This window comes from Macrobrachium rosenbergii, chromosome 37 (genome assembly GCF_040412425.1).
Source record: "Macrobrachium rosenbergii isolate ZJJX-2024 chromosome 37, ASM4041242v1, whole genome shotgun sequence".
Classification (NCBI taxonomy): Eukaryota; Metazoa; Arthropoda; class Malacostraca; order Decapoda; family Palaemonidae; genus Macrobrachium; species Macrobrachium rosenbergii.
In genome coordinates this window covers 20,083,443-20,095,688 of record NC_089777.1, presented here as the reverse complement: position 1 = coordinate 20,095,688, position 12,246 = coordinate 20,083,443, and the positions used below count along the sequence as shown (strand labels likewise).

Here is a 12,246-nt window from a genome sequence, read left to right as displayed (position 1 = left end):
ATATGATGTTCGTAGTATTATTACACTTCACACACATAATACAAACTTGGAAAAAACAGTCCAACATCATGACTCATGGGACATTTATAATTCAGGATTTCTGATGATGTCTGACACTGTAAAGGAAAAATGATAGAGATAAATGGGTAGACTTTCTACCAGTCACAAGTGGTAATTTTCAGTATCTTTCAGAGTCCTATGCAGTCTTGTTCTGACTAAAGAATAGATTACTTTAGGTGATTGTCCATAGCAGGAACTGGAAAACTGTCTGACATGACACCACTATGAAATAAAAACTGGCCATGACCACAGTAATCATGTCATGGGATACCATGGCCTGATTCATCATTCTCTTAAAAACATAACAGTATCCAAAATAAAGTCAGTGTCCAATTCTAGGTACTAGCGATACACTACTACGTTATATTCCGTAAAATGAAGGGGTATTTCAGGGCTCCAAGCTAAAGTAATGTCAAAGATGCATGTAATAACTCTAAGCTGTTCCTATTCATTCCTAAATACTGCGCTGTACAGTACTTGAATTCTACGACAAATGCTTTTAATGGAGAGAATTATGATGAAATGTTTATAAACCTGGATATCCAAGACTCTGGGCATTTCGAGATCCTGCCCGTGCATCGGGTTCTCGTGGTAATGAGTCAGTAAGGAGTGGAGTTTGTGGGAGATCCTCAAGCCCAAGACACGTTTCTGAACCAAAGTGGAACGGGGGGGGGAAAAAGCAATTCATGTTTCAGTTCACTGTATCAACACAGAATCGTAGGATTAATTGAATGTTCTCTGAAATGTGACAAAAGTACAAAACCAAAATATACAAATTAAAAATAAATGATTTAAGGTGTTTTCACTCTGTCATGAAATGCAATTCACGTTTCAGATTAGTGCATCAACACAGAACCATAGGATTACAGGATTTAAATGATTTATGAAATGCAAAAAAGGACAAAACAAAGCAAAAAGAAATTAAACAAATTATCTAAGCTTTTCACTCTACAATGAAATGTGCTTAATACATGGTGCCATAACACAGCATAAAAGTGCAACTAGTTATGAATCTTGACTGTTAAACATCCTGATAATATGGGAAGTGGTTAACACAGAGTAAGCATCATCATACCCCAGGAGAGAGTGTAACAACCCAAAACTTTTGGACGAATAAAAAATAAAGATATGGTAGGTTCTTTTACCAGGGGGATCGCCCTGTTATTTGACATCAAACTGGAATCATACATTTTTCATTTTAATCACTAACAAAGAAATAATGAACTCGACCTAATGATGCTTTCGAAGAAGATACTGCCAATTGGATGTAGGAAATGAGAGAAAAAAAAAAGGTCTCCAATTATTTCTCCTAATAAATGATCACCTAATTATAGAAGCTATTTTATAGTTGCTGCTCATCTCACTGTTTGAATACCTCATTCCCTTGGTGAAAGGCCTCAGGATGGTAATTAACAGCTTTGAAGAATAAGAGCACAACCATGACACCATCAGCAAGATCACTAACACTACTGGAACATCTTTCTCCCTGTCTGGACGTCAGCATCATGATGCGACCTTAATCCAGATAAATTTACTCAAAACAGTGGGTGTTTCCCACTGGCACAATTTACATGTTCGCCATCTTCCCTACAAAATACTTGATTAGATTACCTCCAGTTTTATGCTTAAGAACCTGAACCTTTTAAAATTTGTGCATACTATCCTTTTTATCAAAAGTCTACATCCCTATTCTGCTGTGTCGTCATTTCGATAGCCAGAGCCAAAGTCCAAGTAGGTCCTTTACTGTCAAATGGCACTGGGGACATCTTGTAGTGATATGTATATCAGGCAGCTGGACTGCTCTGCCTTTAACTACAAGCTGATCCTGGTACACATTCACAGTTGTAATGACAGGCAGAGGCTAACTGGAATTAAACCCATGACCTTAAAAATGTAAGTCCAATGCTCTACCATTGAGCATCAGAGGACTATAATTAAATTTAATTGCAAAAATCAATCTTAGCCTTCCCTTAAAAAGGCTAGATTGCTACCTCACTTCACTTTTCATTTCACATATGCAAACCAATGCTTTACTTAAGCCTAGTCTTTTGGTACTCGAAGGCATGACTGACTAAAATATTTACTCTAAAATTAATGTTCTAATTAGAATGAGAAATCACCATTGAGGTATAAAACCTATTATCACCACCCATATTCCTAATTCTGAAGCTTCACTCTCACTGGTAATGGGGTTACATGATGATCCCCATAGCGTAAGTTGAAAATATATACAAAAGGCTCTGAAGCAATAAAATATTGCTGTTCAGGGGGCTTTCTCCCACTTCCCCAACCCAACCCCCCAACAAAACAGCTGAGGACGGACACCTCACTTTGAGAGTGAAGTTTCACAGTGAATAAGGGAGCGAGCGAATGGGATTATACGTCACCTGAGGGGCATTTCTTGCCTTCTGGAAAAACAATATTTTCCTCTTGGTAAATCCTTAACTGATTGTTCCTTGTGATGAAGTGAAAAATTCAGGTAAGGCAATGGTTTGTGTCAATGAAACGCGAGTTAAAAAAAATCACTCTTTCTTTATCTTTGTTGTGTCTGATTTTTTTTGCTCCGTTTGGTTGCCGTGTTTGTGTATGGGCCTTTATAGGTTATAGGTGAGGTCTTCTGTCATGGCTTCAAGATGCTGGTTTGGTCTATGCAAAGGTTCTCCTAGCTCCTAGTTTACACCATTGCTTTTAATGCGATTACACATTAGCTCCTGAACCCTAGGTGACTACATGTCAAAGTTACCATATTTCGTTATCAAAGTACGTCAAAACACACATGATTTGGAAATAGTAAGATATTCTAAATGCAAAAGATAAATTTCAGCCTTTCAAGGTACAGCATCAAAGGCAGACTCCTTACTTAGAGAGGGCTACCTGGCTGGATGTTTGATCTGGTAATTATCCTTCTGTAAGTTGTAACTCACCTGCTTGGAACTGCTGCTAATCAACTCTGTACTTTTTGTGAAACACAAATTAGAATTATCATGCAGGTTGGAAATAATAATAATATATCCCTGAAGATCTGGATCAGCCATAATCAGAAACTTAAAGGATGATTCTTATAACAAAACTACCACTAAGTATAAAAATAGATCATATAATATTGCAACTACATACAGTGTAAAAAATAAATTCCTGCACAACCCAAAATACACAGCCCGAGGTTACGACGCTTTTCAAATATATTCATCAGAAATTATATATGACATATTTTACATCCGACGGAAGAAATACAAAATGGCAGAATAACAATAATAATGCAGTTTACATCGTTTTCAATGCACCCAGAGCATTAAAAGTAAGGTTTTCTTATGATTTTTGACGATTTTCGACGATGTTCCGGCTTACGACGATTTACGCGCGCGAAGAACCCTCAGAAACCGGGACCGTTATATGACATATTTTACATCGACATACCAAATACTGTGCTGTGTACTGTACAGTTATATATAGTAAACCCTCAAAGATTATGACCAATGAGGGAAGGGTACCCTAACAAGACCCTTTGCAAGATCAGGACCTTGGCATTGGCAAAAGCTTTGTAATATGCTGGCGTACAGACTATCAACCTATAGTATGGTAAAATCATCAGACAAAACTCTATTTTTGTGTCATTATCTCCAAATGAAGTTACCAATAATGATAAAAAGTATATATAAATTTGTAGATCTTCATTAGTCCTCATTCTTGCATTTCAGTTCCTTGGAAATGGTACAATGATTTTTTAGCATACTATTTTTACCTATTAGCTGAAAGTTTCTACCTTATTCTTTATTATGTTTAAGCCTTAATGCCTGAATTTAACTGAAAATACACTCAAATACACTTCCAGTTTATACAAAATTGCTGGCTTCATACATTGGTTTTTCCTCACATAAACTGGGTTTTCTCTCAACTATCTTTGGTTCCTGAATAAAGAAACAAATTGGTAAAAGTCTACGAATCTTCAAAAAAATACAGATAGAAATAATAAAAAACATTTAACAGAATCTGTAAAATATGGAAAACCTCTCCTATAACCTGAGAATATGGATCTTTGAGGATTCACTAACTTGACAGTAATAAGTAAAAAATGAAAAACCTCTCCAATGCCACTACTGTATAAACTAGAAAATGGGTCTTTGAATATTCACTGAACCTGACAGAAATAAATTGTGAACTTTAACAAAATCTTCAAAATAAAATGGAATACCTATTCAAACCACCAAACGCTCAGAATTGTATGAAAAATAAACAGAAAACATATAATACATTATGTGGTACCAGATTCATTATCAACTCAAAAACTTTTATAAAAATGTCATGATTTCCAGATGGAAATAAAGTCCTAACATAAGAGGATGAACTAAAAGGTCCTGGTTTGTCTCGAACTATTTCACATAAAAGGAGAATGCAACCATTTCATCCAAAACATTACGAAGTTTCTCTATCAACAGTGTAATCACTAATATTTTCTACCTCAGACTGCCTCAGTAAACTGATAGCCTGCAGAAAGCTGTAAATGAAGATCGGTGAAAACTGTATTTACTTGGGTAATCGCTTGAAAACACTTGACTATTCCCCTCACTGGACTGTATGATTTAGAATAACTCAATAACAACATGGTCTCTTACATGTGGTGACACAGGTGGTGTATTTCCAGGGCTACCATTGTCTCCCCCCGATCCCGTTGCAGCCGTTGTGATAATTTCAGGGGTGTCTTTTGTCTCCATGGGCTCTTGCGAGTCATTCTTGGGTGTATCTCTGTAACGTAATCCGCTAATATCACATATGGTCTCGTCTCCGCACCTGACCATGCATTTTTTATGACAGACAATTCCACACTCCCCACACTGGTACGCATCTTTCAGCCAGATCTGCAAAGCAATTTCTTTTTTAACGGTTTCTGTTTCACACCTGCAAGTAAAGAATTCTCATTCTGAGCTTTGTTCGACAGAGGAGTTTCGAAGAGTGGTCTCTGTAAATAGTGGTCCACCTCAAACCCCAACAACTTTCAGCTTCATTCAGAGAGAATATATAGTGATGCTATTCATTGGTGCCTATTCTGTTTATGAGTTTATCTTCCTCATTCTTATCTGTTGTTGCCTTAAAGCATTTTCTTGACTCTAAGCAAAGGCATACTGTACCCACCTTTTTCTTGCAGAAGTTACATTGAACTGCAGAGTTAAAATGAGTCCTCTTGAAATCGTGAATTCGATCCTCGACTATGTCATGCATACCATACACATCGTCCTCCTCTGATACGGTACCATCTGTTAAGCTTTCATCTTCTGAGATTGGACGGCTGGATACCTTGTCTTGATTCAGTTTCATTGGTATATCACATCTGTGCACATAAATTAAGAGGGTTAATAAACTACAACTTGTATAGCTTTACGAAAGGATGATATGACAATGCATTTCAACAGCCTATACATAAGATTAAACTACAATGCCTCGAATGATTCAAACATCTTGTTTTTCCATAACCTTGAAAGAGAGATGAGAATTACAACTATGCATACTCACTGTAAGAAAAACTAGAGCAAGTCTGAAGTTGTACATATGATATACAGTGTTATAAAATATTAAACATAACACCTTGAATACAAAAAGAAAAAATACAAAAATGCCTATGAACTAAACAAGAAGCATGTTGTACCAGCAGCTCCAAACTAATCTTAAGCTTTTCACCAACATTAAATAACATTTACCAATTTGGAATTTTTTTTACTAAAACAGCAAAATGGAGAGCTTTTGAAAAAAGTTATTCCAGATAGGTTTTTCAAATCTTTGCCATGCAAACTGCCTGTATTGTGTCTGATTTTTTCACATTACTTAAATAAGAATCAAATAAGTGATTCAGGATGGCAGGTATAACGTAGAAAAACATCAGGTAAGGAGTGATTAGTATCAAAGACTTAAGAGGAATCTCTGCCTTATCCTTAAGGTTGGTTGAGTTTTTCATCAGCTAACAAAGGAAGAACAGTATATGTACTGGATCCAAAACTGGAGATTTCAGGCTTGGTATACCAATGACGAGAGATGCAAAGACTCACCCAACATGACAGGCGGTCCTATGATAGAGAGCATAAACACAACCTGTATAACAGATTGTCATTCTCTGCTAAGAATTTGGACCTCTTGACAAAGGCAAGTCACTTATCATTAAGAAATAAGAGCCACTCTGAATTGCGCCATCTGATATACTGTGACAAAAGCAGATTCTTTCTAGGTGAAATCCTACTTGGATTACAGTGGGAGTGGTAGGGCTATCCTCAACAAATACATGGATTATCACCATTATAATTCAGTTACCAAACAGCTTAAGATTGTATAGCTCCTATTTAATAGCTGTACTTTTCCTCTACGGGTTTCATTTTGGAAGTAAATCAACAACAGATCAGACAACTAGAGTAAAATTCTTTCCTCTAAGTACAGTAGTTAGTATAGTGTATGAGTGTTTGTGTGTGTTTGTGTGCATACAGTACCCTTACTACTTTTTCATGACGAAACCAACTTTTTAAACTTACAAACTCTTTATGGCTTATTGCCCTAAACACAAAAAAATAAAACTGACACGAGTCATGAAAACCCTTTCAAAATAAGAGAGCCTAATTCAAAGCGTAGTACAGTCAGAGCATTACAAGACCAATAAAGCTAAGTAACTAATCCCCATCTCCACAAAGTTAAAACTCGACTCTTATTCCAGGAACCCAAAAATCTTATTGGAAAGGTGTGATTGTTTCAACAGCACAAACAAACATTTTAGCGGCAGTGATGCATCCTCAGCAACAGTCTCAATTCATTATCACAATCAATCTACTCAATTATTTCACAAAACTACAGAGATAAAAAAAATCTCACCTGTCCTGTGGTTGGTAAGTGAGGGACAACATAACATCTCCATAGCAGAGGTTCATATCAAATCCTTTATGAGGGGTTAATGGGTCACCTATCACTTCAGGACATTTGGGATGGGGAGGTTTGAGAGTCAGGATCCTCACAGCATGCCCTTGAGTGTTCAGTGTTGTTTCAGGAATCAAGGAAATGATGGGGATGTTCACGTAACCGACCAAGGTGTCTTCGGTGAGGTCAGCAAGAACTTTGTCCTCCTTGAACTTGGCTTTTTCGGCTTCTTTCAACTTCTTCTTCTCTTTGTCCCTGTCCCGCAGCATAAATTTACAGTCTACGTTTTTCTCCGCGCAATCTACATCACAGTCTTGCTTAGATGAGCTACTTTTACTCCAAATGGCTACGTTCAGATACTTGTTCTCCTCTTCCAGCCAGAACTCGAAATCACTGTTAAATACTGGATCCTGCAAGTAGGGGATTATGTAATTACTTTTCCACTCACAGAGCAAGTACTGTAAACTGTGATACTCAACATCAAATATAAAGTACCGCTGAGCTTGAATACTGTCAAAGAACTCTCGCAAATTCAAGAAATGACAGGAAAGCTACTTACAAAAGAACAAAGAAGTACTGTATACAGATTTAAGATTATTATTATCATTATTCAGAAGATGAACCCTCTTCATATGGAAAATGCCCATAAGGGCCACTTGACTTGAATCTCAAGCTTCTAAAGAATATGGTGTTCATTTGAAAGAAGTAAGAAAAGACTAAACTGGGGATGTCTATTCAAGCTACCCATAAGGAGGTATAGAAGCCTACAGCTCAACTGCATAACCACAAAAATCAGTGTAAAATTATGAGCTTGGAAATAGTGTTCGGTTTTAACACAGTATGGCAGAAGAAATAGTAGATGTGTTCAGACAAATACTGTACTATACTGTGAAATGTCTAAATTACTGATCAGTATACTACAGTCTGATGCATCATACATTATCAAGGTTAGACTATCAACAAAAACTGTGGCAGATTCTTGGCTGGAAAATAACTCAGCTGAATTATCCGATTAGCGTTTTCGATGCCAATATGAGTTTTACAAGAAAACTGTTAACTATTGAAAATCAACTTCAAAGCTCAAAGTTTTGTGAATGCCTTCCGAGACAGATGGTTCATATAAAATGCCTGAATAATGCACAATACTGTATTATTTCATGGTACTTACTGTATTTCCTTCAATTACTGGAGTCTGAACAACCTTGATATGTGGCCTGAACTTTGAGCCATGCCTTCTCCCATGTCGTCTTTCCATCTGCTGAGGAATGATAATCTCGGGGGAGGTCGGTGTGCCTGCTTTACTGCTCTGATTAGACGAGGGCTTCTCTGACGAACCAGAGAAGTTTTGATTGACATTGGTAGGTCCAGGAGACTTATCTTGGTTGCTGTTGAGGGCTGAGCGTGGAGCACTTCTGTTTGTGTTTGGGGCAATGGGGGATCTGTCTTGGTTCAATGCAGATGGTCTAGGGTCGGTAGAGAGCGTATGAAGTTCCAACAATTTGCGCTTCAGTTCCGGGCTGCTGTTGTGGCTTGAATCGGGAGTAGAGCGACCACTCCCACTGACATCACCTGGAAAAATACATCAACAACTGTTTGAGCTTAACCTTCAATTTGATCAGGTTTTTTTTTCTCTACAGAAAAATACTCTAAGATCAAGACGAAGTTTAGAGAGGAATGAAATCTTTTACTTTTTCATCAAATTTACTTCTACGCTGTAATTGTTTTAAAAGAAAAACTTAGATATTTCAAAGGTCAAAAACAGGATTTCTGGCACTTAATCAATTCAGCTTTCATGGAAAGGTATTTACATCCAGTAGCTAATGACAAATATAACACAAAATAGACATGATTTCAAATCAATCAAGTTGTTGCTGACTTATGAAAACTTAAGAAAAGCATTAGTACAATATTCTTATTTATAAACACAAATTAAACTTTAATGGCAGACTTTAAGAATCACTGCTCTTGGGGTTAATAAATGTTATTTAATGGAAAATAGTTTTCAGGAAAGTTACTACATATCAGAATGGTTCATCTGGGTTATGAAGTCAATTCCTAATCAAGCTCTCATTTACTATTACATAACAGACCAGAATTAGTTTAATTAATACTAAAACATAATTACATCATCCTGTCTGGTCATCTTTTATTTTTTTTTATCAAAATGAGAACAAGCGGTTCCCTAACCCACCTCTAACAGGAGGGTTACCTATGAGATTCATCTTTCTGCTGCATTCAAACTTCCTCTTCTATTAACTAATGATAACTTTTCTATCATCCAACTTTTTTTATCATCAGAGGCAATTCTTTTATCTGTGAGTCTTTAGCTCCTTAGTAAAGGTAGAGACAGACCACCTGAGAATTAATACTGTCAGAAATGTAACCATCTGGTACTAAGTGGACATTGTCTTGACTCCAGTACACTAAATCTGGCATTAAAAACCAAAGACCTTAGGCAAGTTCAGTGAGAATGTTTTTCACTGATAATAATATGCAAGGCTCTGCAAGGATAAAACTTCTGGGACTAAGAATTGATCTAAAGCAGGTTCTACTGTAAATGTTGTTTATAACCTTAATGCTACACATATCTTCATCTTTAATTGAGATCTGGTTGCTACCAACTAGGATATTCAAAATAGGCAAAACACATTTCCTAGAGTTATCAACTTAAAACCTTTATGATTTTGTTCCCTGAACTGAGGTTTATGCATATACAAATTCAACCAGTAGGAAATGATACTGCACTTTTTATCCAAGACAACCTTAAAGTTTTCGATTAAAATAGTCATTAAACATGATGAAGCATTATCACTTGGTCATAGTCTGATACGATGAAACAACCAGGAGAATTTAGATATTTTAAGCAACTAGCAGAGCTAGGATTATTTTATACGACATGACATGAAGTTATGGATGGATGACAAAGTTAATCAAGCACAGTGGTGATGTAGCAAAAGCAGCTAAACCAAATCTATTACACTACGAACCTAGAACAGAAATCCTAACGCAAGAAACTCCTTACTTGGGGTATTCATTCATACATGTATCCAACCAAACACCAAGTGGTTACAAAAGCAATGACAGTTCTCATTAAGCCTTCTCTACATGTGTACCATCTGACCGGATCAAAACAAATGGGTACAAGTACTTTTTTATACATGAAAATAATTCTCCAACAACAACAAATGGGGAGACAAATTATTCACCAACGAGCATTAGGGATAATTACTGTGTAGAACTATAAACTATCCAATGGCTAACAATTAATTAAAATCTAGGTCTTCATCGATTTCTACTAAATCAATTAGTATAATAGTGTTGCATATTTAAATTTTGTTCTTTTTAATTACCATGGAATCCAATAATACTGTATGAATCCACATACACTGACTTATAGGCTTACTTTAAAGTAAAGTCCACCAGTGGTTGTGTGGCTTAATATAATCAAGTACAGAACATTATTATTTTATCTCTAGTTTACTTTAAACAATCTAGTATTTTACTAATTTGGTTTATTATACAATAGTCTTTTCTTTACTGGCATTAGCTTTTGATCATTTCATCTGTACAATGAGTTACTGAAGAATTTCTGACATTGTCGAGAGCCAATTTGAATCAACTGAGATGAAGAGAAAGAAAGGGAAATAAAATTAGTCAAAGGACAACCACAGGTAAATGACACTTCACGGAAGGGAATGAACAACATACAGTATACATACCAGTTATAACTTGGGCATATCTTGTATATGAATCTATAGTTGTGTACCAAATACAGTACACAATTTGGTGGGGGGAAAAGTCAGCTTTGAGATCACTGAAAAATATTTTCAGCGCAACTGCTTGTGCTATTTTTTTATGGAATAAAAATTACAGTTTAACCACAGGAAAAGGCAATCACTCAACCTCACAAAATACATCTCTGTTCCCCTAACAGTCAACAGCAATTTAAAAGAGGATTCTGACTGCTATACAGACATTGATTGATTACATATATAAAATACAACGCAGTCCCTACACGGTGTTAACCATTTAAAACATATAACCTAGAGCCACAGTAATTTCATTTTAATTCCAACCTTTAGAGTCCTGGAACTTTAGAGTATGCATGCACACATAGATATGATTGAAAGGTTCTTTACACTACACAACAAATGGCTGCTTGAATTTAATTTTGACTGAGAGTCTGACATAATTGAAAATCTAAGTTTTAGTCTTGCACGTGTATATTGGCAACACTTATACAGAACAAACGAGATGGTAACTATCATTCACTGATAGTAATAGTTTAAGGGGGTTTAAAGAGCTTTTATCAATCATGTTCACATACGCTTGGCTACCCAAGTTGTTTAATCAAATCAGTTAAAATACTAAATGCTCACTGGGTTGGCCAAAGGTACTGCCAGGTACTCCAGCCAATATACTTATCGATAACGAATGCATTCATCGAACGCACAAGCTTTTGCCCACAACAGACATTTCTCTCCCTCCACATTTATACTTCACAAGGCCACTGTTTTTGCTCCAAACATAAGAACTAGAATAAAAAAACTGCAAAACGCTAAAACAAATACTGTAAAAAGAAACCAGACATCATCAGAAGACATAGATATAACTTACACCTACATTAAACTTAAAAAGACATGAATATGTCCAGAAACTACAAACCAGAGGCCCAATTAATCAATGAATTTATGACACAAAACAGAAAAATACATGAAATTCTGAATTACAGTTAAGAGCAGTTTTTGATCCACCTGCCTCCTACTAAGCAGGAATATTTCTCTACCACATCAGCATAAACATACCTTTTGCTATCCATACAACAAGTTTTTACATAATTACATGGACTCTTTTCCAGCATTCACAAGCCATATACTGTATATTTTTTGTAATCAAGCTCCTCACACCTTTGATATAAATGTTCAGCTAAATGTTTGCAGCTGCCAAACATAAGATGCTAGCCTAGCCTATCTGTCCTCCTCAAAAGATCTTCCTGAAAGAGAGGCAGCTTCCTCTTTCAGGAAGGTGAACTGGTACACTAGTCTACAAACAGCAGCAGTATGTAGGATGGAATCCGATCTGTGGTAACACTGACAGAAGACTCTCAAGTGCTCATTGAATATTCAGTAATGATCACTTTTTCTAACTCAAAATCCAATTTGCAACTGCCTGGAATCATGCTGTCATACAGATCAGTGAATAATTATCAGCCCTGACGATTCAGTGCCTGTCAGTTGCCAATAAACCGAAAGACATGGCGTCCTTGAGTAGTGCCGGAAATTCCATCAGCACTTGAGA

General features: G+C 36.3%; 1 protein-coding gene across 3 annotated transcripts in view; it reads right to left on the bottom strand.

Moving 5' to 3' along the window:
- Positions 1-12,246, bottom strand: part of Pdzd8 (PDZ domain containing 8) — a 60,757-nt gene that overhangs the window by 14,019 nt on the left and 34,492 nt on the right. For all 3 annotated transcript variants that reach the window (XM_067081676.1, XM_067081675.1, XM_067081674.1), the window contains exons 10-13: positions 8,117-8,517; positions 6,907-7,358; positions 5,191-5,386; positions 4,674-4,916 (exon numbers count right to left, since the gene is read on the bottom strand). In XM_067081676.1, the coding sequence (XP_066937777.1) occupies positions 4,674-4,916; positions 5,191-5,386; positions 6,907-7,358; positions 8,117-8,517 (1,292 nt within the window). The remainder of the gene's footprint in view (positions 1-4,673; positions 4,917-5,190; positions 5,387-6,906; positions 7,359-8,116; positions 8,518-12,246) is intronic.